The 25341-nt window shown below is 39.4% G+C and overlaps 1 protein-coding gene across 1 annotated transcript in view; it reads left to right on the top strand.

Annotated features, from left to right (window-relative positions):
• Positions 1 to 25341, top strand: part of cacna1da (calcium channel, voltage-dependent, L type, alpha 1D subunit, a) — a 94001-nt gene that overhangs the window by 47193 nt on the left and 21467 nt on the right. The window contains exons 9-31 of the mRNA XM_084734743.1: positions 665 to 834; positions 3261 to 3335; positions 4969 to 5056; positions 5427 to 5453; positions 5955 to 6115; positions 7490 to 7715; positions 7839 to 8046; positions 8584 to 8704; positions 8847 to 8934; positions 9041 to 9071; positions 9151 to 9305; positions 9692 to 9821; positions 12257 to 12316; positions 13646 to 13752; positions 14790 to 14877; positions 14986 to 15093; positions 15192 to 15244; positions 15346 to 15492; positions 15675 to 15876; positions 16151 to 16309; positions 17426 to 17536; positions 18861 to 18944; positions 20258 to 20269. Coding sequence (XP_084590869.1) covers positions 665 to 834; positions 3261 to 3335; positions 4969 to 5056; positions 5427 to 5453; positions 5955 to 6115; positions 7490 to 7715; positions 7839 to 8046; positions 8584 to 8704; positions 8847 to 8934; positions 9041 to 9071; positions 9151 to 9305; positions 9692 to 9821; positions 12257 to 12316; positions 13646 to 13752; positions 14790 to 14877; positions 14986 to 15093; positions 15192 to 15244; positions 15346 to 15492; positions 15675 to 15876; positions 16151 to 16309; positions 17426 to 17536; positions 18861 to 18944; positions 20258 to 20269 — 2611 coding nt within the window. The remainder of the gene's footprint in view (positions 1 to 664; positions 835 to 3260; positions 3336 to 4968; positions 5057 to 5426; positions 5454 to 5954; positions 6116 to 7489; positions 7716 to 7838; positions 8047 to 8583; positions 8705 to 8846; positions 8935 to 9040; positions 9072 to 9150; positions 9306 to 9691; positions 9822 to 12256; positions 12317 to 13645; positions 13753 to 14789; positions 14878 to 14985; positions 15094 to 15191; positions 15245 to 15345; positions 15493 to 15674; positions 15877 to 16150; positions 16310 to 17425; positions 17537 to 18860; positions 18945 to 20257; positions 20270 to 25341) is intronic.

The raw sequence follows: 25341 nt of genomic DNA, 5'->3' as shown, positions 1-25341 counted from the left end.
CAGACAATTTTCAATCTTGCTGGCTGCTTTAGATCGGCATCATTTCTTATCTGCATTAACTTTCTAAATGCTGTTGTACAAATGGCATCAATTTTCTTTGTTTTTGTTTGACTTTTTCACTATCACAGCTTAAATACATATTTTTCTCGCTAATGTCAACATCTCAGCATGCACTGAATATTTAACCTCCTGTCTTCTGAATACATATTGTAGTTTCCACACTCACTGTTTAATATAATGTATGAATTTAGATGCTGCATAAATGTTGCATGTCTCTTGAAACCATCTGTCTACCTAAATTGCCTTTTGTGTATGATTAAGATGTTTGCCTGAAGGATAAGCTACTGTACTGTTGGCTCTAAATATAGTGCTGTTGTCTTTCAAAGGTGTACATCTCCCTCCAGTGGCTACGGTTCACAAAAACACACAAGGCACTGAGAGGTTGTGATTGAAGTGTGTGAATATGTAGAATACAATATGGGCAAAGAGAATATACACAGGAAATACAGGATATCATCTTCGTATTACTTCTATTTTGTGTGAAAAAAAAAATCTTTTTGTTGTTTGTTGTGAAAGTGAGTGTCTCTTGGTGTGTTTTTGGTCATTTATGCACCTCTTTATATATGTGTGCGTTTGCATGTTTTGTCCTTGTGTGCATCTGCAGAGAGTTCTCCAAGGAGAGAGAGAAGGCCAAAGCTCGTGGAGACTTCCAGAAGCTGCGTGAGAAGCAGCAGCTGGAGGAAGATCTAAAGGGTTACTTGGACTGGATCACTCAGGCTGAAGACATTGACCCGGACAACGAGGATGAGGCCGATGAGGAGAGCAAGCGCAACCGTAAGCACCCTCTCCCGCCCGACCCCCTCCACCATGCAGCGAGGAGTATTGCTGCACTGGCATCACATGCGCCCGTCGATACGGCAAGCTGATCGAATCTGTTCCTGCCACATTAAGATAAATATCCAGCAGTGTGTTTTATTGTTGGCTTGAGGGGGTTGTGATTTCTGCAACTATAATTAGGTCTGTTTATATAATCAGCATATGAAAGAGTTTGAACTCCAGAAATCTATAATATGTCATGGTGGGAGTTTTGTAACAGAAAAAAAGTGGATTAGCTAAAAGATTGTTTCTCTCTGGAGGAGAAATATTTATCCACTAACACTGTTTAAAACAGAATAGGCACTTTCCCTTTCATTCCCCGGTCTATTTGAGTGTAAAGCACCCTATTTCTCTTATTGCCCCAGGTCAATCATCAGACAAATGTAGCACCGATACACAGGATATTAATTAGGAAACAGAGACGACAATATAAAACATCACGCTCAAGTGTTCCATTCTTTTATCCTGACTTTTGCAGTTTGAAACAGTCATTCTCAACAAAATCCTCCAGAGAGGAGAGAAGTTCAACCTTCCCTACAAAGAGTAGCATTAGTAGTCCACAACACAATTCAATTCAAGCCTTCTGTGGGTCTGATTAAGTTTTCAAAACTCATTCTGGGTATTGTAGGAAATCACTTACTGAAGCTGAAGTAGATGAAGCAGTTTGATCAAATGTGGCTGCAATTTAATGGTTAGTTAAGCTCAGGTAATTGCAAAATAACTCTCATACTATTAGTATTGATTAGTAACAACTGATGATGAAGTTTTCTTGTCTGGCATTGTGCACAAATGTGAATTACTCTGGAACCTTTCAATTCATTTTCAATTTTCAAGCCTGCGGACGCAATAGGATAAATCGGCCACCTCCCAAATATATTATTTTCTCCTATGAAGAGACCCACACCTCTAATGTAATGTCACTGCAGCAAATACTGTTAAAGTTTAAGAAGAGAAGCTAAAAACTGTTGTTAGAAACTTGACAGGACAGAGGAAACTGTTCAGAAGAAACAGAATCAAATAATCAGTGAAGTTGAGCTGCTGTGCCTTGTGTGTAAATGCAAACACAGCGTCTCTCTTACCCTGTGTTTCTCTTTCTATTAGTTAGAATGTCCTAGCAAGTCAGATCTGTGGATTAACCACACTGCCCACAGTTGTAATTGCAGTCTGGGTGTCATTACTGGAAGCAAATGGATAGACCTACAACCAATCAGAGCAGTGCAATGTGTGATATATGTGACTTCTCAAGTCTGGACAGGTGACGCTCCTCTGTCAATCATCGTATAGACCCCAACCAATATTAAAAAACAAAAATGCTTATGATTGGCCTGACTGGATCGATGGCTGATTGAATTCTGTCTGAAAGGAAGTGGGGCCGGATGTATCAGCCAGAGCAAATGAAAACATGAGCTCAGCAGATTTGTTTGGTTTCCTGGCTATGAATTTTCCCCAAACATTGCAAAATTATCAACACATGTAATAAATATCTACATCAATATATGGTAATATCAATATGATGTAGAGGCATGTGTTAACTAAGAGATTCAAGATCACTATGAGCACATGAAAGGTGTTTGAAGCATAGCTGTACATTTTTTATCTTCGCACTCAATGTATGTTACTGATGGAAGTGGAGCATGCTGTGAGCACCACTAGAGTTTATCTGAGAAGGGAAATGGGAAAAAAAAAATTATATTACTTGAGCAGTAGAAAAAGTCTTAATCCAAATCCTCTTTATATAAGCAGCAGCACACATGATGCAGAACAGAGAAACTGTGACTGATTCACCTTATAGCTGGAGCGTAGGATCTCTGCTCTCTGTCTGCTCATTAAATTATCCCCTCATCTTTAATGTACTCTGTCCATTTACTTTTGCCTCTCCCACCTGTCTTTCCCTCTGGTTGGACTTCATGTGTACAGTTAGATGTTAAGTTTATAATTTTCATTGCAGCAAACATTTACCATGAAGTGAGAGTTGAAGCTGTGGAGGTTGTGTGTTGTGAGGAGGCAGGTCCATGCTGCTTTACTTCAACATCCATCCCGGCTTTTGGTGTCCGTCGATGATACATGAGCCCCTATTGACATGTTAACATGCAAATGCTTTAAATGGCACTGTAGCATGTTAGTACAGGGCTTCGTCACCTGCAGGCGCCTCCAGTGACTAACAGCTCTCCATGTTGTTCTTCTGCCCTCCTCAGTGTCTGCCGCCCCTGTGGCTCCTCCTGCTGCTCTTGTCATTGTTGGATATTGATATTTTGAATACTGTTGTTGTCCTGTGGTGCTTGTCTGCTCTGACCCATTTTGATAGCAGCCCATTCTCGCCCCCCATGTACCTCTGCTGTGCCGTTGTGTCTGAATGCATGGACTTGCATGCATTACACATGAAGGGGTGACTCTGGCTGACCTTACTGAGAAGAAGAAAGGAAGGTTTGGGTGGTTCAGCCAGTCGTCCGACACTCATGGTAAATCCTGTGGTTTCCCTTCAGTGTTCTCTTGGTCTTGTGTGTGTGTGTGTTTATGTGTGTGTGTGTGTGAGTGTGTGTGTGTGTGTGTGTGTGTGTGTGTGTGTGTGTGTGTGTGTGTGTGTGTGTGTGTGTGTGTGTGTGTGTAGCCTGTTGTACTACCTCATCACTTTGTGCTTTACTATTGTGTTAAACATGTTGTGTCCAAGCATCACAGCCTTTTTAATTTTTTTTATTTTCTCCTTTTTTCCTCACTTTTTTTTTTCTTCTTCAACTGTCTCCTGGTCAGAAATAGAAAAAAAGCCTTGTGTTTACCCATTAAATGGGTTTGAGATGGAGTAGAAATACAGCTGTGTTTGATAGCAGGCACGCCCCATTTCCTTTGCACGTCCTATTTCAAAAGCAGGGGCTCAGTATGAATATAGGAAACAGGGCTAAACCCAGATCACTACTCCAGCAGTCAGCACTATTTTCAGAGCTGAGGGCTGTCCGACCACTCAGGAATCAAAGCCAACACGTCTACATAAGCTAAGCAGTGGCAGCACACACCACGCTCCCTCGTACGAGTTAAAGCACCGAGACGTTTCACACAGTTAATCATCATCTGTCTGCACACACAGTCTTTCCACGGCGCTGCCAGTACTTTGAGTGTAGCATTTCAGAGCCAGCTTTAAGAGCTCTGTCCTCCTCGGCCTGCTCCCTTCTTCCCTCTGCTCCTCTTTGTCTGCATCAGTCAGCCCTCATAGAGCAGCTGTCCACTCGCCTGTCCCATGTCAGCTCCCTTTCAGGACTTGGTAAATGATACTAATGATGACAGTGATGCACAGCCACAGCGCTTAGCTCCTTCCTGTCTGTGAGCTCGAAACTTTCGCAGCTGCAGCGTGCCTTTGGAGATGAAAGATTTTCAACAAAACATTTCGGTCACACTTTATTTTACAGCACACAAATAAACTGTAAGAAGCCATATTTTGTTTCAAATCAGACAAAAACTAGAAATTATGTTTTTGTAATTTTCTTCATTAGAGGGACAGTTTACAGCAGAACTGTACTGTAAACTAAAGTGAATTATTTCCCATTGTTAGACCCTTATTAGACTTAATTAGAGTAAAAGTAGGGGGTGCACTATAACAGAGCTGTATTATTTCCCACTGTTAGACCATTATTAGACTTAATCAGAGGGTAATTTGTTTAAAGTACAGTTCTGTTTTAATCTAACAATCCTCTAATAAGGGTTTTAAAAATGTCTAATACTGTGTTATAAAGAACATATTATACCCCGGTTTTGTCTCATTTGATTCAAAGTATGGCTTATTGCTTATAACTGTACTGTAAAATAAAGTGCAATCTAATTTTCTTCTTTTAAAATCACAATGAAATAATTGTGATGCACTTGGATGTTTTTGGAGTGTAATCCCTTTTGGCTTCACTAATTTTTAAAGTATGTTCCTTTAGTGTATCTTCTTGCCTGTCAGATTTGCCTGATGTGATGCAGGCAGCCTCCATTTTATTTCTTTTCACACTACTTCTTCCCCCTGGGATGCACAGCACTGTTTTTTATCTGAAGAATATTGTGCCACTGCAAAGTGCATATGATTTTTTTTTTTTTAAATGTCTGCTTTATTTGCTGCCGCAGCGAGCGTTCCAGCCAGCGAAACAGAATCCGTGAACACTGAGAATCAAAACGGGGAGGATGAAAAGACGCCGTGCTGCGGACCTCTGTGGTGAGAACGCACAAGCCTTTTCAAACACACAGCCACTCTTATTACTTTTAGTTTCCCTACATCAGATTGCTGCCCCTTGTGGTGCGACTGTTGCTACAGAGTTCAGCCTGTCAGACTCTCATGTCACATTTTATCCTCTAAATGCTACTTTCTTTACCTTTTGATCTGTGGTAAAAGAACAATGGTCATGGTTAAAGCAAACAACTCACCTACATGCTCATATTGTCTTCTTACCCTGTAATGCCACAGACCTCTGCAGTGAGACATGTTTTATGTTGTAAGAAATTAACCCCACTAACCTGTCAATGCTCCTATCAACCTCTGCTGCAGCCTGCATTTGTAAACTTTGACTAATTCTTCTTTCTTTCAGTCAAAAAATTTCAAAGTCAAAGTTCAGGTCAGTATATTAATAAGTCTGTGTCTCTGCATGATGCATACAGCTTATTACCATAGGGGTCTGTGCCTGCATTAGATATACAGATTCTTATGTGTAAGTGCTTTGCTTTCATTTTACTGTATTTTAATGAGACTTTACCAGGGACGATAAATCAACAGCTTTTTTAAAGTCAGCATGTACCACAAGGTATTTTTAGAGAATACTCTTACGCAGTCTTTTTCAGCTCATTTACTGTACAGTATGACTTGCAGAAAATATATTGATGCAGTTCCCTCGTGGCTGTTCCCCCTTCACTCCTCTGCATTCTTATTGTTAATGGAAACAAACTGTAGTGATTTCCTTTAAAAAAAAAACAAGAAAACACTGAGGTGATGTTTTTATTCTGTTGTTTAGACAGTATTATCGATGTGACCAGATGTTGTGTTATTTTAAACCATTTTATGAGTAAAAGAGTTGCACAACAGTTATTCTTTGTCTTGACGTTGATTTCTTCTCCTACAGTCGGCGCTGGCGCCGCTGGAACAGATTCTGCCGCAGGAAGTGCCGGTTGGCTGTCAAATCGGTGCCTTTCTATTGGCTGGTCATCATCCTGGTGTTCCTCAACACTCTCACCATATCATCAGAGCATTATAACCAGCCTTTGTGGCTCACACAAGTGCAGGGTATGAACAGCACTTCAGCAGACCGACACAAACACATCAAAGTCTTAAATTTGCAATAGTTTCGATCCTGTACAGCTATGCATATTAGGCCTGCAAATAATGATTATTTTCATTATTGATTAACCTGCTGGTTATTTTCATGAATAATTGTTTAGTCTATAAAAATTGCAAAAAATTGCAAAAAAAAGCACATCACACAGGAGTTATGTGAATGTGGCAAAATGGTATTTGTGTGTGTCTGTGCATTTCTGTCTATCTGTGTGTGTGAGTGTATTTCTACAAATTTACAAGTTATGCACCTTTTTCTTATTGGTCACTACCGCTGCCACCCCTCTTATGTCATCTGGCAGTAACAGCTAATCATCTGTCCTTTGGCTCATGAGCCACCTTTCCACAAAGTCTTGTGCAAGTTTGTGGATCCCTTTCGAAAGTTATGGTCCTTTTTGCGAGAGGTCGCTCCCATAGCCCCCCTCCTTTTAGCCAATCAGCATTAACACAAAAACACACCTGCACACAAACACACTTGACCTCCACGCCCAATTTCAGCCTCCTAGGGTGGGGAAATCTTTGTGGCTCGATCGATCAACCAACCAACAGAACGAGCTGTAGAGCTGCTGGTGGCAGCTGAAAACCCTTTTGATTAATTACCTCATTTTTCTCTTTCATTAGTTTGTAGGATATCAAAGACATATTAACAAATTTCAATGAAATTAGGTGTAAATTTCAACCATGAGCCAAGGAGAACCAAAATTATAAAGGATTTTTAATATTGCATGTCATGATGATGGATTATGGAACATGTTCAGTGTTTTACTATGAATGCTAATAAAATGTATCATGATTTTCTATTACTGTATGTATTTTGATGTGCGGTGGAGGAGGACTATTTGTCTATCTATGACATAAAGCAGTGCAGTAGAAGTACAGTAAACAGTACAATATTTGCCCCCCAAATGTTGTAGAAGAGAAGTAATATTCAAATAAAATACTCACTACTTAAGTAAAGTACAAGTACCTCAAAATAACCGAATGTACATATTTACTTTCCACCACCGATTTTGATGAAGATTTAGAATGAGATGCAGATTAAACTGAATATGATTAAAGTATGAGTGAACAATTTATATATATATATTATATATATTTGTGTTGTATTTATATTTTATTTAATGTATTAAATAGCTATGTTTTTGTGTAGTGATTATATTTATGCAGCCATGCCAGAGGTGTATGATCTGAGTGTTTTAACAGATTCTGTAAATCATGCATTTATTTTATTGCCCAAAGTTTTCTCCCTTATCAGTCACCATAAGTCTCCCCTCAAGTAATTTGTATATTTTTAATTTCCTCTCTTTTTTTCTCTTTGTGTGTCAGATGTGGCCAACAAGGTGTTGCTCGCTTTGTTCACATGTGAGATGTTGGTGAAGATGTACAGTTTGGGGCTGCAGGCGTATTTTGTTTCATTGTTCAACCGCTTCGACTGCTTTGTGGTGTGCGGAGGAATCACTGAAACTATCCTGGTCGAACTGGAAATCATGTCTCCCCTCGGTATCTCTGTGTTCCGCTGTGTCCGCCTGCTGAGGATCTTCAAGGTCACACGGTAAGACCGTTGTCATGCTGTGTGTGTGTGTGTGTGTGTGTGTGTGTGTATCCAGTGTGTATGTGTGGAGTTCAATGAATCACCTGGCTCTCTTTCCCTCTCCTGCTCCATGTTTCTCTGCAGTCATTGGCAGTCTCTCAGTAACCTGGTGGCATCACTTCTCAACTCCATGAAGTCCATTGCTTCCCTGCTGCTGCTGCTCTTCCTCTTCATCATCATCTTCTCCCTGCTAGGCATGCAGGTGTTTGGTGGAAAGTTCAACTTTGATGAGACGCAGACCAAAAGGAGCACCTTTGACAACTTTCCCCAAGCCCTCCTCACTGTGTTTCAGGTATTCACATCCCGATACAGACAAAAGATTATGACCATAGTTTGAATTATGGGGGAGCTTTAAATACAAGTTTTCATTGCTTACATACAGCTAAGAACAATGACAACAAACCTGAACAAATACAGGTAAAGAATAAAGAATAATCAGGCCTGTAATGTGCACAAAAAATAGGCGTATATAAATAAAATCACCAATGACCAACAACATAAAAGTGAAGTGAATTAATTGTGTATCAGCTGTCTCGATGCCACTGATTTTGATTTTGCTGACAATTTGTAAAATTGTTTGGTTTATTACCTCAGTGTAAATATAAGTTAGTTGCATCATGAAATGTGCCTTTTGCCACATGTCATCACACACATCCATCTACCTCTGTCCATCTGTAGCAGCTGTTACAGGTTTATTGTGGCCACTCAGCTGGGATTAGGGGGGTTGTATTATGTGCTAAAGGGTCAACACATACCCTCTATAATCGTTAAGCTTGACACACTGCTGCTGAGTCATCTCCCACAAAATAAATATTATGATTGATTTCAGATCCTGACAGGAGAAGACTGGAACGCTGTCATGTACGATGGGATCATGGCGTACGGAGGCCCTTCGTCTTCCGGCATGATCGTTTGCTTTTATTTCATCATCCTCTTCATCTGTGGAAACTGTATCCTCTATCACTGATACAAAAACACTGAACTGCTGAAATAGCAAATGCATGAGAGAACCTACATTCAACATTTGATGTATGTAGAATATGAATCAGTGCTTTTACAGAGCAGTTGTCTTTTACTAAACACCTTTCTCAGATATCCTCCTGAATGTCTTCTTGGCTATCGCTGTGGACAACTTGGCAGATGCAGAGTCTCTTAACACAGACGAAGGAGACAAGAAAGGGTCTGTCTCTCCGTGACAAATATTATTTATATGTTATTTATTAGAAATATTAGAGATTTTAATGCTCATACTCTACCATGCATAACACTCCCTCTCTTTATCCCAGGGACAAAAAGGACGATGACAAAGATGACAAGGTATCCTTAGGTATCAGCAGCTTATCTTTACAGTTTGTGATATATATGTAGACTGACACACTTTGTGCTTGTCTGTCAGGAGGAAGAAGAGGACAACGACGACACAGCAGCGGAGGAAGAGGATCCTGAAGTTCCATCGGGGCCTCGGCCGGTCATCTCCGAGCTGGTAAAGAAGGAGAAGATCACTCCTATCCCAGAGGGAAGCGCCTTCTTCATCTTCAGCAGCACAAACCCGTACGAAACACAACCACATCATGCTCCATTTACACATACAGTATGGACACATAAACACAGGAGGCCTGATCTCGAGAAGATCATCCATATTTTTATTTCTTTACTTTGCTTAGATTATTGTAAATGTTTTAAATCACTTCTCAAAACATTCATTAACTCTAGGGGTTACTTCATACTACATTTTTATTTCATTTTGATATTATTTCAGTAGCATGATTTCACGTGCCTCACTCTTGAAATGTTTTAATCCTGATTCGATCATATAAAGAACTTTGTCACTTCGTCTTGATAAGCATCGTATAAATGAACTAAATTATATTTTATTCTTCTTCCTGTTATATCACACTGATTTTCTCTGGTTGTGTTGTGTTTCCTTTGTCCTCCAGGGTCCGCGTGTTTTGCCACAGACTTATCAACCATCACATTTTCACCAACCTCATCCTGGTGTTCATCATGCTCAGCTCCGTCTCACTCGCTGCTGAGGATCCAATCCGAAACTTCTCAGCTCGCAATATTGTAAGTCCATTAACCCTCAATAGAAATTTATTTATGGCAACTAACTAACAGAGATAAGTTGATAAGTCACTTCATTATTATATTATTTTATAGTGTAGTTAAGCATTTTGAGATGCAGTTGTGTCATAATTTTTTGTGTCGTACCTTTAAATGACCATACCGGTGGTTTTGCATGTTTAGCCCATTTATTATAACTTGCATACTTTTAATTACTTAGAATATTTTTATTGCAGGTTGTTGTTTGCTACATTCCACCTTGTTACATAAAAGCAATGCTATTTTTACACTTTCTTCAACAGCAACAAAAAACAACAACAAACAATTATAATTATTTGGAAGATTTTATACACATCAACAGGCAAGGTCGATAAAAAAAACAAGGCTCTCTAATGAAGACAGCAAAACAAGCTTCCACTGTTACAACTTTACAATACTATTGAATTATATAAAATTATTATTAATATTAAATTGATTAAATTGATGTGCAGGTTGTGAACCACATTGTCTAAGCAGGTTTAAAGTGTTTTTCAGTACACACAAAAATATGTGAAGCAACAAAGAATGCATTTGATTTATTTTCAGAGAAATGTCGATTATATGCTTTCAGCAGCATTTATCTGTTGCATCTGCGAGTCTGCACAATATCAATCTGCCTATACAGATTTTGTAATTTCTCTGCTGACACTTTCTGTCCACTGCTGCAGTTCTTAGTGAGGTCAAAAGAAACAAAGGGAGGAACAGATGATTAAGAAAGAGAAAATCTAGAGCTTCTTCTCCTCTATGTAATCTATCATGTCCTCGACAACACATTTCAAAAAGATTGCTTGCAGTTTATTCTCAAAAACATTCATTCAATTGTAATTACCAGGACAAAGACTGTTGCTGTCAGGACACGGGGATAAATGCTCGAAGATATGGGCTGTCCAAACTTAATGGCGACATGTGATGACCCTGCTCATGCTGGCTTGTTCCAGCCTTCATGATTTAAGGGTTAGGTAGTCAACAGCAGCCTTTTAAATCCAAGAAACTACAGCACCAAATTCACATTATCTTTTTGACAATGTTGTTTGTCTCTTGGAATTGTTTTTTTTCCAGCAACATAGCTTTATGAATGCAATGCTTTTAGCGGATGACTCACCCATCGCAGATGTCAGATTGTCCTTAAATGCACCATAAAGGAGAGTTTTTAAAGATGTTGTCGGCATTAACTCATTGAGGACACAACATGCACCAAAAATAGTAAATAAATAAAAAATAAGGCAACGACTGTTTCACTGTGATGTACTTCACGTGAAACTACTGTCTGTACATTGGGTTTTGTACTGTATTGGAAATAAATCAACCTGTCTTGGCACAGTCTTTTTACTCAATATGTTTTTATTGTTATTTAAAATCATCTTTTAGATAAAGAAGTAAAATAAGCCAGAGATCCTAATTACTTTTTCCTTTCACCCTCCTTTCCTTTCACTCTACTCAAACCTCTCTGAAGACTGTAGCATAATGTATAACATTTTTAGGGGTAACCTACTAGATTTATTTTACTGTTTTATGTTAGTCTGCTAGTCAACTTCTGGTGTAGGTCGTCATGAGGCTGTAGTAAAGCAGTAAAGATTTTATTGAAGCTGAATGTATTTGTCAAGTGATTGTTTTATTTTGGCTCAGCCAGGTTATAAGGGATGCAACATCTGCTTATAGACACATGCACATATTGAAAAATCAGACTTTGTTGTGTTTTCCTAAATTTGTATCTCTTCTCCTATCACTGATTTCAATGTGACGAAGAGGTGAAATTATCTGTAAGGCCCTGGAAAATCTTGAAAATGCAGCCTGAAAATGATTAAACAATGCTTGAATTTGGTGAGAACACCATGCTTTGCTATCTGGCAGGTTTGAACTTATGGTACACTTTGCAATAATGTTAAAGATATGCAATTTATATTTTATGAGCTTAAATAAGCAAAAACACTGGTACTGTTCTGTAAAGTAAACAACCCAGGGGTCTTCAGGGATCTTTGTTTTTCATTTTCAGTGCTTTGTACTGATTATACAAACTGATTATATACTGATTATATTTGACTTTTAGTTGATTAATGATATATACTGCATAAGAAACGATGGAGAACTAGTCAGTGTATACCTTTTGCATGTAATTTAAATGCACTGTGTTTCCTCTAACAATCTCTTTCCAGAAAACCTTCAAATGTTTTTCTCTCTCATTCATCTTGTTGACATACTGTATGATGTATGAATCTGCATGATTAACTGTCTTTGTTAAACATCTACGTTGCTTTTTGCAGATACTTGGTTACTTTGACTATGCTTTCACGGCTATCTTTACTGTTGAGATCGTTTTGAAGGTAAATGCCCTGTGTCCCCTGTCCGTGCTGTGACTAACCTCACCCCAATAACACTCCAAACGTCTCGTTGCCTTCCAGGTCCTAGGCTATGCAGATTATGTCTTCACTAGTATGTTTACATTTGAGATCATATTGAAGGTAACCCCTTAAATGACAACGAGAGCCTTGCTGCATTCTCTCCTTGTGTGTCACCTGCCACTCAGTACAACCTGGCTTGTTTGTTTCCTTTCTCTTATTTACTTTTTTCTTCATGGCACCTCTTTTAAAAAAAAAAGCAAAAACTAAATATTGGATCTGCTACTTTGCACACACAAACACAAACACAAGATTTGTTTCAATTGCACTAATCAAAGAACTCATGCTGGGGGAAGGAAACATCACATCAGCATTACATTCTACTCACATGGGTGTCACGTCATTGGGGCAGTCATCGCTGAAATGATTTTGATGATGCAGATATGAAAACATGATGCAACCCTCTGTGCGATGCAACACATTTTAATGGGCTGTTCAGACATTTTTCAAAGGCATTGGCTGAAGTTGAGTTTGAGGTCATCTCCAGGGAGGCGTACGGAAGACGTAAAGTCAACTCCAGTCAAAGCTGACTCCATGCCTCTCGTACTGACTGCTCTTCAGATTATCCATAAAAGAGGGGGCAAAATCAACCATGTTCCTGCCGAGCATGGTTCAGTCTGCTTTCCCTGACTGAGTGCATAGAAATGTGGAGTTAAACAGGAGCCAAAAAGCCCATCGAGTTTTCCTCACATTCTCTGATGCTCCTGGTTAGCACCCTCCTCTCTCCGTCTCTCTGCGAGGCTCCACATTTACATACACTCGGAAAATTAATCCTTTACTTTTATTATTTGAAGAAGAGTTATTTTGGCTGGTTTTTCTTCTCTGCCTGCTGAACTCTGAAGTTTTAATTGGGAGCTGCTTCCCCTTTTTATTCTGAACTATTAAAGAACATAATGGAATGTGCTTTAAGATGACGGTCCACATGAATGTGACAGTAAGGCCATTTCTACTTTCCAATCACTATAACTATAGAGCTCTTGCAGGTAGTAAATATCCCTGACATCGTGGCAACAAAATGCATGTTTTATTGCCTCATCCCATAGTCGATTGCGAAATGAATGACTTACTACTACATTCATGTAGTTAAGGGCCGTGGGGGTGGCGATGGTAGATTTAGCCTCCTGTTTTCACTGCTCTGAGCTCGCCACCCCAAATCAGAGTGATCTAAAAGAGTGTGGAGAAGTGTGCGCGTGTGCAAGATTGAAAGTGATGTATGTGAGCAAATAGTTCTTCTATTTAACATGTTTGTGCAGTACGTGTGTCTGTGTCCTCTCAAGTGTGGAGCGTAAGTGTAACTCTGTATTTGTGTGTGTCCAGTGTGTGTTGGATGAAATATGTGTGGTTTTTTTTCTTTGTCATTTGCTCCTCTAACTTCCTCTGTCCTCTCCTCAGATGACGACATACGGAGCCTTCCTCCATAAAGGAGCGTTCTGTAGGAATTACTTCAACCTCCTAGACCTGCTGGTGGTGGGGGTTTCCCTCGTCTCCTTTGGCATCCAGTGAGCACAAACAAACGCAGACACATTTTCGTTTTCAGTTAGGCATGTCACATTGTAACAACTGGCTGCTACATCCAATAAATAAACCAAAAACAAGTGCGCAAAATATCAAGGAAGGAAATAGTCTTTTCAACCATACATCTGAAAATAAGGTTTTGTCTTCTACTCAACTAATTTCCTTGCTAACTCCTCATGAATCATATTTAAACTCAGCAGAAACAGAATAAAACTCACCGAGTCTTGGTTAGTGCCACTGAATGACAGCATGCAGCTGAGCAGTGATGCTCACTTTGTCAGACCATTAAATCAGCAAAAATGAATGACAGAAATCACCCCCAAAACAACACCCCCAAAAAAACTAACCAGCGCTGGACTTCAACCAATCACTGATAGCTGAAATATTAATCCATTCACCTTTGACCAAATAGTTGCAGGAACAATGGAGCCATAGGAACTAAACTACAGTTGGAACATTGGAACGAAAAGTCTCCTTGGAGCGTTCTTGTCTGTATGTCCTCTGCGTCTGAACAACCATTAAATTTGGGACTTGTAAAACCACAGCACATTTGTACTCTGATGTTTGAATGTGTGTAATGAATGGCTGCATGCATGTTTTTACATTAGTCAGGAAGACAACAACATAACTTTGCTTGTCTTCAGTGAATATTACAAGAAATTGCTCACCCTTCTCCTAGTACTGATTCTAGCAGCACTCAGTGCCTCTTTATTGTGCGAATAAAGCTGTAAACAAGTTGTAGCAGCAAGATGTTTGAACAGTCAGCAACGGTCAGTCCTGCAAACTCCCACCCAGCAGAAAGTACTAACCCTGAACAGGATCTTTTTTGGCACCAGGAGGTATGGCAGAAAACTTAATTTAGTTACTGCTTTCTCTGATTGAAAAGCAAGTAAAGATCCTGAAATCATTCGCTGGGCTCTTGGAGAAATTCCTGCAGTACCAAATTAGTTGTTTGTTTGTCTTTTTTATAGAACATCTTGCTTTTCAGCTAACACTTCACCTACTTGTCTTCATTGTTCAGGTCCTCTGCCATCTCGGTGGTGAAGATTCTTAGGGTTCTCCGTGTGCTTCGACCCCTGAGGGCCATCAACCGAGCCAAAGGCCTGAAGGTGAGACCTCATCACAAAGTCACCCTGCAGCTTGTCCACAATAATAACCACAATCAGTTCAGTATGGATATCACAATGTGTAAATGTTTGCATGTCTCTGTCTTACAGCACGTGGTGCAGTGTGTGTTTGTGGCCATCAGAACTATCGGTAACATCATGATCGTCACCACTCTGCTGCAGTTCATGTTCGCCTGCATCGGGGTGCAGCTGTTTAAGGTCAGCAGCAGTGAGGCTGAAAACATCAATATTACACGTGAGGCCAGAGTTTTAAAATAGGCATTTCTAGAGTGAAAATGTTTTGTTTTCCTCCACAGGGAAAGTTTTATCGCTGCACGGATGAAGCCAAGTCCAGCCCAGAGGAGTGCAAGTTAGTTTTACTCATCTTGCTCCTTCACAGAAAATTACTTCCAGTTACCGTCCTAGTTTCAGTGTTAACTTCCATGCATGCTCCATGTCATGTTCATACAGAGGCACCTACATCTTGTATAAGGATGGAGACGTGAACCAGCCGACCATCCACAAACGACTGTGGCACAACAGCGACTTCAACTTTGACAACGTCCTCATGGCTATGATGGCTCTGTTTACTGTGTCCACCTTTGAAGGCTGGCCTGCGTAAGATTCAGACTTTTTATACCATTTTAAAGCTTTGAAAATGATAAGAGAAGTCAGTTGTCAGTATAATCAACACCATATGGTAAAGTTGAAAAACAAAGAGAGATACTCAAGTAAAACACAGATGATGTCTGTATTTTGAGAATCGGCATCAAATGCATTCTGTTTTCTTCTCTTCTCAGGTTACTGTACAAGGCTATCGACTCCAACAGGGAGAACCTGGGTCCCATTTACAACTACCGTGTGGAGATCTCCATCTTCTTCATCATTTACATCATCATCATCGCTTTCTTTATGATGAACATCTTTGTAGGTTTTGTGATCGTCACATTTCAGGAACAGGGAGAGAAAGAGTACAAAAACTGTGAGCTGGACAAGAACCAGGTCAGTCAGCAGGTTCCCAAAATGTGTGTGTGGAGATGCAGTGTGTTTGTGTGTGTATTAGGTCAAAAACTAAAGAGAAGTTTAGGAGAACTTTAAATAGGCTGATCTAATATTCTAAGTTGAGTGCTGAAATCTCTTTTTTTTCTCTGAGGTTTATTTACAGAATTTATTTACAGAGACTTATTCCATGGAAAGACTAACTGTGGCTCATATACGCAGTTCAGGTTGGATTCAAATGGGAGTATTAAGTGTGTTTTTGTGTATTTCTGTGCAGCGTCAGTGTGTTGAGTACGCACTTAAGGCACGTCCACTGAGGAGGTACATCCCTAAGAACCCGTACCAGTACAAGTTCTGGTATGTGGTGAACTCCACTGGGTTTGAGTACATCATGTTTGTGCTCATCATGCTCAACACGCTCTGTCTGGCTGTACAGGTAAGAAGTTACACTGTACCTACACTACCAACCAGCTCTGTGAAAATTAAAATTAAATGTCTGTTCAAAAGATTATACCTGACAGCAAGTATACAAGTATTAGTGCTGTAATTAATGATTAATTTCATTATCAATTAATCTGTCAGTAATTTTCTGGATTAATTGATTAGTTGTTTTGTCCACAACCCGAAGATATTCAGTTTACTGTCACAGAGGACTAAAGAAACCAGAAAATATTCACATTTGAGAAGCTGAAATCAGAGAATCCGGAAATCAAAACAATCAATCGACTATCAATAGTTGACCACTAATCAATTAATCAACTATCGTTGCAGCTTTCTTTATATGTACATATATTATATGTGTTTAAACATCTGCTTTGAAGTTCATTTGAGTCCAGACTAGGAAGTATCAAACATTAGTTTGAGTGCAGTCATATGACAAAACACATTTTCGACTAAACCACTTAGTTTCTAAAAAAGTTATTTTGTCACCAGCAAGTTAAATAACAGTTTTCTGTCTGCCATACTTTCATGCATATTTACCGTGCAATTTTTGCCTAGGTACTGTGTGTGCTTTGGCATCATCTAGTGGTAATGTCAAAAAATACACCATGTAACATCAATGCTAGCCGACCCAAGGACACTGAGATTAATGGACTGAATCCAAACACCCTCAATTTTCACCCAGATTGTTTTACTTTTCTTCAAACTTGAACCTTCAGAATCATTTGAAGAACAGTGTGGTAGAGTGAAGTCCATTTTATTTATATAGCCCCAAATCATAAGAGAAGTTATCTTAGGGTATTTCTCATATAGAACATGTCTAGACTTTACTCTTTATATTATTTACAGAGACCCAGCAGTTCCCGCTAAGAACAAGCACTAAACTTTTATCACATAAAGATTATACACTTACTGGCTTTAAATGTTGTTTTTTAAATATTCTTTCTAATTTTTTACTGTTTTACTTTTGCAGGTGTGTTATTTTCTTTTTTTGACTTCTTGACCAGAATCTTTGTTTTGTCTAAAATGAATAAAGAGCATATTTTGAAATAATAGCAGCTCCCTTTTCTTCAGGTTCCTCTAACTGTCCCTTTTTGTCTCTGTTCTGCAGCATTATGGCCAGTCAGCGCTCTTTAACTATGTAATGGACATTCTTAATATGGTTTTCACTGCTGTCTTCACTGTGGAAATGGTTCTCAAACTCATCGCTTTCAAACCCAGGGTGAGTCACACCGCAAATGCCTTCACAGACAACCTCTTCCAGCAGAGCTCAAATGGACACTAACTAAAATAGATGCTATACTGATAAACACACAGATCCTTTAGTGTACATTTATTAATGCAGATTAATTTATTGTATTACAGGAATACTTTAAGAACATTACAGAGAGTTATTAAATGAGAGGATCAGTAGCAACCTTACATCTGTCTGTTGAAATTATGCTACAGCTAGCTAAGCCTAGCACAAAGACATAAAACTAGGATTGTGCCATATCATATTGTTCATGATATGTCGTCATAATGTTTGGATTTTTGATGATAAAAAAATTGTGATAATGGCATTATAATATGATGATATGTATGAAGGCCATGTTATGGTGGCTCAGCCTGTTTCCAGTCTTTATGCTAAGCTAGGCTAACTAACTCCTGGTTGCGGCTTCATATTTAGTAGATGGATGTGAGAGTGGTTTCCACGCTGTCGTTTAACTTTCTGCAAATGAGCAAAAAAGCAGATTTCACGAAATGTTTAACTATTGCAACTGTTTTTCAATGGAGAAGTGGATTCAGTCAGTGAATGTTTTTCCTTTTTTTCAAATTTCCCCCTCAACTGTGCTGCTGCCCAACAGCTGTTTGTTGAGAAGAAGGACAGGATGCTAGTAAGAGACAGAGTGTGGGGTGCAGTGCTGACTTTTGTTCTTTGTTTGTAGTCAAATAGTCCTCACTGCTTGTGAAGTTCTTGGCAGCAGTGTCTTTGCATGTAAGCTTAGTGTTAACAGATCCTCAACAGCAGTTTATAAATTGACGCATTACAATCATCAACCCTTCAGCAGGGGTTCCCGTGTGTTTTAAATGACTAGATAACATCTGTATACATTTCAATGTAAGAGTAAAGACTTTTTGTTTTTGCTGATCTCACATCCAACTTGCATACCACTCGCTCCACCTCACTCAGGGCTATTTTGGGGATGCCTGGAATGTGTTCGACGCCTTGGTTGTGATTGGCAGCATAGTAGACATTGTGCTCAGTGAGATCGATGTAAGTAAGCTCAGCGACAACGAGTCCCGCTGCTCTCTGACCTCTCTCTGTTCAGTTCACACTGCAGGTCTCCACAGCAGGACTCAGATTTCTGGCTTTTTGTCTGATCGCTCTTAATACTTTATCTCCTTTTTTCTCTCCTTTTGTCCTCCCCTGACCCTGTCATTTCATTAAATCCCCCGGCTCGTACCCTCTTTACCTCCTGCTCTTCCCTGATCATCTGTCTTCTTCACGGTCTCTCTCATTCATTCCCATCTTTACCCTTACATGTAATGCCATGCATTAACAGCACTATTTCGCTGATGCTTGGAACACATTTGATGCCTTAATTGTTGTTGGTAGCGTCGTTGATATCGCTATCACTGAAGTTAATGTAAGTACTACTTTTTTCTGCCTCCCAAATTGAACTGAAGCCTTACAGGAAAGCCACATGGCAACTGGCAGACATTTTTTTATTGAAATTTAATAGTGCCGTGCAGTAGTTCCAAATCTCTAGTGCAGTGGTTCCCAATCTTTCTGTCTTGAGGACGTTGAAAATGTCAACTTCTCTCTTGACAAGACTAAAGAGCAGGTTAATCAAGGAGTGTTTTTTTCCTCTCTCTTTTTTTAAAACTTGTTTTAGAGGCCTTCAAAAGAATAAAAAAGTCATTCCCCTTTTGCTCTGTGGTCCAATAGCAGTTGAGCAAACTGGTACCCAGCGGAACACTTTCTCCTTTCCTGTTTCCTGTACATAGATATGCTATGTGCTCGGTTTGTGTATGTTGAAAAGAAAAACGAATTTTGAAGATGGATGGAAGATGTTGCTGGACGAACTATAAAGGCAACATATATGGTCACATCTTAAGTTAGCTAATTAGCTAATTGTTAGCTAACTAGCTCGCTAACAACTCATGTAGATTAGCTAGCTAGCTAGTGTTTTGCTAACATTAGCTAGAAGATGTAGCTGTAGCTAGCTAACGATTTATATAGATTAACTAGCTAGTTAGAGCTAACAATTGATGTAGATTAGCTTGCCAGTTAGCTAGCATTTAGCTAACAGTATGTTGCTTTTACTGGTCACCCAGCAACGTCTTTTGACCATCTTCAACATTTGGCTTTCTTTTCTATATAGCCAATTTAAGTACAGGGAACAGGAAAGGAGAACGTTGACCGAGGTTCTGTCGGTTGCTTGCTCAACTGTTATTGGAGCCTAGAGTGATGTGAAACCACTTCTCTAGTCTGCTCATTTTTAATCTCCAGTTTATAATGTTACTTGCAAAACTCAAGTAAGAACTTCCATATTTGTCATGGTACTTTGCATGGTAAAACTTAGCATTGTTGTTTGTAGAAAGTTATTGAAATGTCATTGGCTTATTCTGTAAAGCTTCAGTTTGACCTTCATTCATGTCCTGCTGTTATTACTACTAAATTCACCCTGAATTATTCGAATAGTCTGACTTGTTGGAACTTCGCTTATGCTAAATGTTTTATTGTCAATGTGTTGCAGTACTGTTTGTTGCAGGAATCATGAGAAAGTTTTGTGATGAACATGCTGATTTTTAACCCTTGGATTTGGCAGTGAAAATAAGTGTCAAAAACAGGAGTCTCTCACATTTCTTTGTGAACTGAGGCCTGTGTTTGGTTCAAACCAGGATGATTTATGATGTGGTTGTCTAATTCTTACTCTTGTTCGTTTTGTTTCCATAGAAACTTGTAGAGGCAAGTATGACAATGAACAAAAAAAAAATGTTTTCTGTGTGTAACTTGTTGTGTACAACAACTTTATCTTCGGGACCCCTGTACAGTGGATTCAAAACTAAATTGGTCATCTAATTGTCTTAGTATTGGGTTTTACTTTAGTTTAGTCTCTGCTTTTGCTTTTTGAAGTTCTTGCCTCTCCTCTTGTTTATGCTGTTTTATATCCTGCCTTTCTGTGTTTCCTATTTTTTGGATAATGAGTAGTTTCACCTGTCCCTGGGTCAGAATCAGTCCATCAAAGTCAAGCAAATCCAAAGGAACAGACAAAATCCAAAGTATATAAACAGGCAGAAAGTCCAAAAAAATAGAGGGAGGTCTGAATTTACTCTCTGGATGTGCATACCCAACATGCCTTGCAGGAAGACACACTCCACCCTGCTGTGATTGACTATGCCTTCTAAATGCTAATGTTTGCCTAGCTATGATGCTAAATGTTGCTACAAACTAGTTATGATTGGCAGGAGAGCAACTCAGCCACAACTGCAGATATCTTTTGTTCCAGGTGTTGTGCAAAGTCTCCCAGTTGATATGTGTTTCCCCTTAACTAAACATCACCCCAACCATAACCCTGGAAGTATGTTACACCAAGTCATATCTCTATCTACAACCCAGCTACCTGTATTCAAAGCTTGCAGCTCTAATGGCACCTACCTCCACCAAATCCACGAAGGATGCATCAGTTGTGTCTGGGTAGGGTTAGGGATAAGGGCAGCCAGACTCTGAGACAATACTGGGAACATAAACATGAGCTGCCATGGCTAACGCGCTCTCATATCCCAGTCCTGGAAGGTTATAACCAATCAGAGTCAGAGTCGGGGCAGGTGTTAATGCAAGGACTACTGGGTATGCACTTTCTTTGAGTTAGTTTGGTCTCTCCCACAAAGTAGAACTTCAACACAGGGGGAAACACTGGACAGTGGCTAGGATGATGACTCAGGGACAAAGATGAACACACACTGTACTCTAGGGAGAGACTCATGGACAAGTGAAACTAACCAGTAATCGAAAAAGGCAGGAAAAACACAAAGGCAGGAAGTGAAGCAAACAAGAGGAGAGGCAAGTGCTTCAAAATAAAACAGGAACTAACTAAACTAAAACCCAAAACCATGACATTAATGTTTATTGACTCAGGCAAAAATAGATTTTTGTAATTTTGTTGAACAGTAACACATAGATTTAATCTTAAAAGGAAGGCTTATTTTAGTATTGCTCCAAGTAAGTCAGTCAGTCGATTTGAAAATTCATGTCAAGGCTCCATAAAATAATGGATTACTACTTCACTACAACCAACTACAAAAATACTCTCCTCGTTACAGCTTGGCTCTTCACAAAAACACATAAAAAAGACAAAATGTCAGTGATCTGCTTTGAGGCTTTGGTGCTGTGAATTGAGTTCAACTGGTACAAAAATGGTAAAGGTCGTCAGATTTGTAGTCCAAAACCCCAGGAATGCTCTGAGGAATAGTTATGGCGACGAAGGTGCTTTTTAGAAGTGCAGTGTACCAAAGACTCGCTGCTCAACCTGCCCCCCTCCCACCTCCTGAGTGCTCTGGTGTCTGAGCTGCAGTGCTGTTTTTCTGGAGTTATATTTCATGATTTCTGTGTTTCCCAGTTTGTGTTCCAAAATGTGCGTCTGCATGAGTGTATAAACAAGCACTAACTTTGTTTAAAACATACGGTGGTGGTGGATTATTGTTATGCATGTGTGCTTTTTACATGTGTAAAGTTTGTTATTCAAGTTGTGCTGTGTATGTATGAATGAATGAATGAATGTGTGTAATGAATGTTGGGGACATGATGTTGATTTCACAAGAGCTTTCATAGTGGTTCTTGTGAGGCACTTTTCATCCATCATTTACATTTATTTGTTGTTTGTGTCGCATGTGGTTGATGCTGTTTGTGTCATGCAGCAAACTGATGAGATCAGATATTGAACTTTTTCCATTCAATCATTGGTAATAGCTGATCTACAGTTGGTTTGCATTTTAATTTTTTGCTTGCCATCCCAGTCATGAGCTGTTTAATTTCTCACTTGACCACTGTGACCTCTCCCAATGCATGCTGGGAGGTGTCATTCACATCATCCCCTAACGTCCTTTCCATGTCCCGCCTCTCGCAGATGGCGCTTGGCCACCCGCTCCATTCCCCTCCGGTCAGTTTTTTCCATAGAGCCTTGTGAAGTTTGCCCTTTCTCTCTTGCCATAACCCCTCGATCTTATCCTCCAGACAGAATGGCCCTGGAGCTCAGAGCTTGGAAACGTCCATCCTACACAACATTAAGGACAATTTTAATGCAGAATCTGTAAAACTCAGTCAATACTTGAAAAGCTGAAAACCATAATGAAAATTTTGAAATGCCATTTTTTTTTAACTTTCCTTAAAGTTGTGTAGTTGTGCAGCTTCACAGATGGTTGATTTAAATGCATCAATATGAGGTAAAACAGATATGTCATGGTATGAACTAGATAGAAATAGATGCTTTTTCAGCAACTAAAAAGTAAATTAGGCTTCAGAGTAACTCTTTATTTAAAGGGGTGTGCATAAGAATGTCATAATACTGACATAACCATGTATGACATTTGTCATGCACATGAAGGAATCTTTATGAATCCCAGTGTCGTTCCGTCAATTATGTCATTTTTTTTTATTCAAAGTGTATATTCTTTGCATGCAGAGGATGTTTTTCTTTTAAAAAATAAATAAATAATAAATTTAAAAAAGGTTAATGTCAAGTAGTCATAGCAAAGAGTTTTTTGTCTTGGTTATTGTCAATTTGTCATAACAAAGACATTTTCATCTTGGTTTATGTCAAAAGGTATTTTGATCTTGATTAATGTCAAGTTGTCATAACAAATACATTTTTGTCTTGATAATGTCAACTTATCCTAACAAAGACATCTCCAACAATTTCAGCTTTGTGTTAAAAATGACATAATCGAGCGAATGACACTTAATGACAACAGTAATAAATTTTCCACAAAGATTCCTTCATGTTCATGAGAGATGTTATGATTTGGTTATGACAGTGTCATGACATGATTATGACAGTGTGATGACAGTCTTGTGCCCACTTTAGATAAAGTGTAATGGCTTCAGTTACAGTCGTTAAATTAAAGTAAAAGTCTGAGCATCATTTCGCCGTACTGTTATCAGGTAAGAATCTGTGAACTGAAATCTCGTCAGCGGATCAGACGACGCTAAATTAGTCCTTATTTTTGTACGTTTTCACTGATGGTGGTTTAATGCAGCTGAGTCTGAGGTTCTTTGATGATCTTGTGTTTGTGTCTCTGTGAGTGATTGTCTCTGTGTTTTGTTCTGTCTTCCTGTAGTGAGCTCTTAAAGCTCAGAATGGAGCTCATGTGTAGTGCAGGTGTGTAGACTCCAGTCAGGGTGCATGAACACTCCAACAGTAACTCTCTACTCCCTCTTCACACCTCTCTGCCTCTCCTCTCTTCCTGTTTCAGTATGACTCAATCTGTCTGGCTTTTTTTTTTCTATCCCAGTATTAGTGTCTCTTTCTGGTCTCCTCCTCCTCCCTCTGTCTTTTTCTCTCCTTTTCATTCACTTCTTTCTGCACCGGACTGTGAGAGCGCCCTGCTATGCCCTGCTTGTTGCGGGGCACTACTGACATGCATGAGTTGCTGCATTGCTATGAATTCACCAACGGCTCCTCCTCATCATCCAAATGTCTTGCGTGTGCGTGCAGTGCTTCCCCAGCAACGTGGCAATGCTGAACGCATGCTCCATCAACGCTGTGGCCAGGATTACCTAAAGAACCTCCTCAAGCTAATTCTACATTTTATTTATCATTTCTGCTCATTTTGCACCTCATACTTACGGTTTGATGAGTATTGTGCTGAGGGATTTGAATGAAGCCATATCTGTCTGGAGTATCTCTTTGTTTTCAGTGCTAAGCCTTCTGATACGAGTGCTGAGTTAATCTCATCCTTTTGCAAAAAAATACATTATCATTATACAGGTTGTGTCTAACCACCACCACTATGATTGATGTTTCTATTTTATTTTGCACCTGGATTTTCTCTGTGTACAAATGCTCGCTGAATACTGCTGATATTCTATAATTTATTATTGTCAATGACATGAATTGCAGACAATGACTGTGTATGGGTGTGGATTTGTGTGAGCGACTATCAAATTATTTTTTATGCTCAATCCTCTCAAGCATTTTCATTTCAGCCACTGAAAAACCATTGTTTTCAAAATACTTGGTTGACATAAAATCATTGCAGCCCAGAGGAGAGTGGGATTGCAGCTGTCCTACATATACTCCACTTCTTTGATGGGTGCTTTTAAAGGGATAATTCAGATTATTTGAAGTGGGGTAGTATGAGGTAATTATCAATTGTCAGTGTATTACCTACAGTGGATGGCAGTAGACATGGACCCAGCTTGGAGAAGCAGAGAGCAGTAACAGCATGGAAGCCAAGTAATGTACTGCTGCAGACAGGATCAGCAACGAAACATATTTTAGTCACTTAAACATCCACCTAAAAAATTCAGTTTCAGTCTAAATGGACACTATATTTAGAATATTTTCACCACTTTACCTTGCTGTCAGACAGCCATTATTATTATTATATAAGCCAAATATCGTAGTTAATGTGTGACTTGGTAATATTTTGAAACACCAAGGTCACAGAATGATTCAAACAAACTAGCAGATTGAGGAAACTCACATGTTCTGGAAATTACTGATTTCGCCAGTGGAGACTGGTTGAGCAGGTAAGAGCAATGTTTGGCTTATTTGGCTATCTGAAGGCAAGTGGTGAAAATATTCATGAAATGTTTTGGCCAACATCGTAATAGTTATAAACTGAGGTGGTGATACACAGCAACATGTGCATGGGAGTCAGTACCTCACACCCAAGGCATTCTGGTATATGTAGGCACTGCCACCACGGCCCTGCGAGCAGGAGGACTCAGCTTTCCTGGTCAATATAGCACACACTGGGGAATGTATTGCTTATGACTACATTTACCATCAACACTGACTGAACACCCGCTTGAAGAGA

The sequence above is a fragment of the Lutjanus erythropterus genome, chromosome 2 (assembly GCF_056507025.1).
Source record: "Lutjanus erythropterus isolate fLutEry1 chromosome 2, fLutEry1.hap2, whole genome shotgun sequence".
NCBI lineage: Eukaryota > Metazoa > Chordata > Actinopteri > Lutjaniformes > Lutjanidae > Lutjanus > Lutjanus erythropterus.
This window is presented reverse-complemented; position numbering and strand designations above follow the sequence as displayed.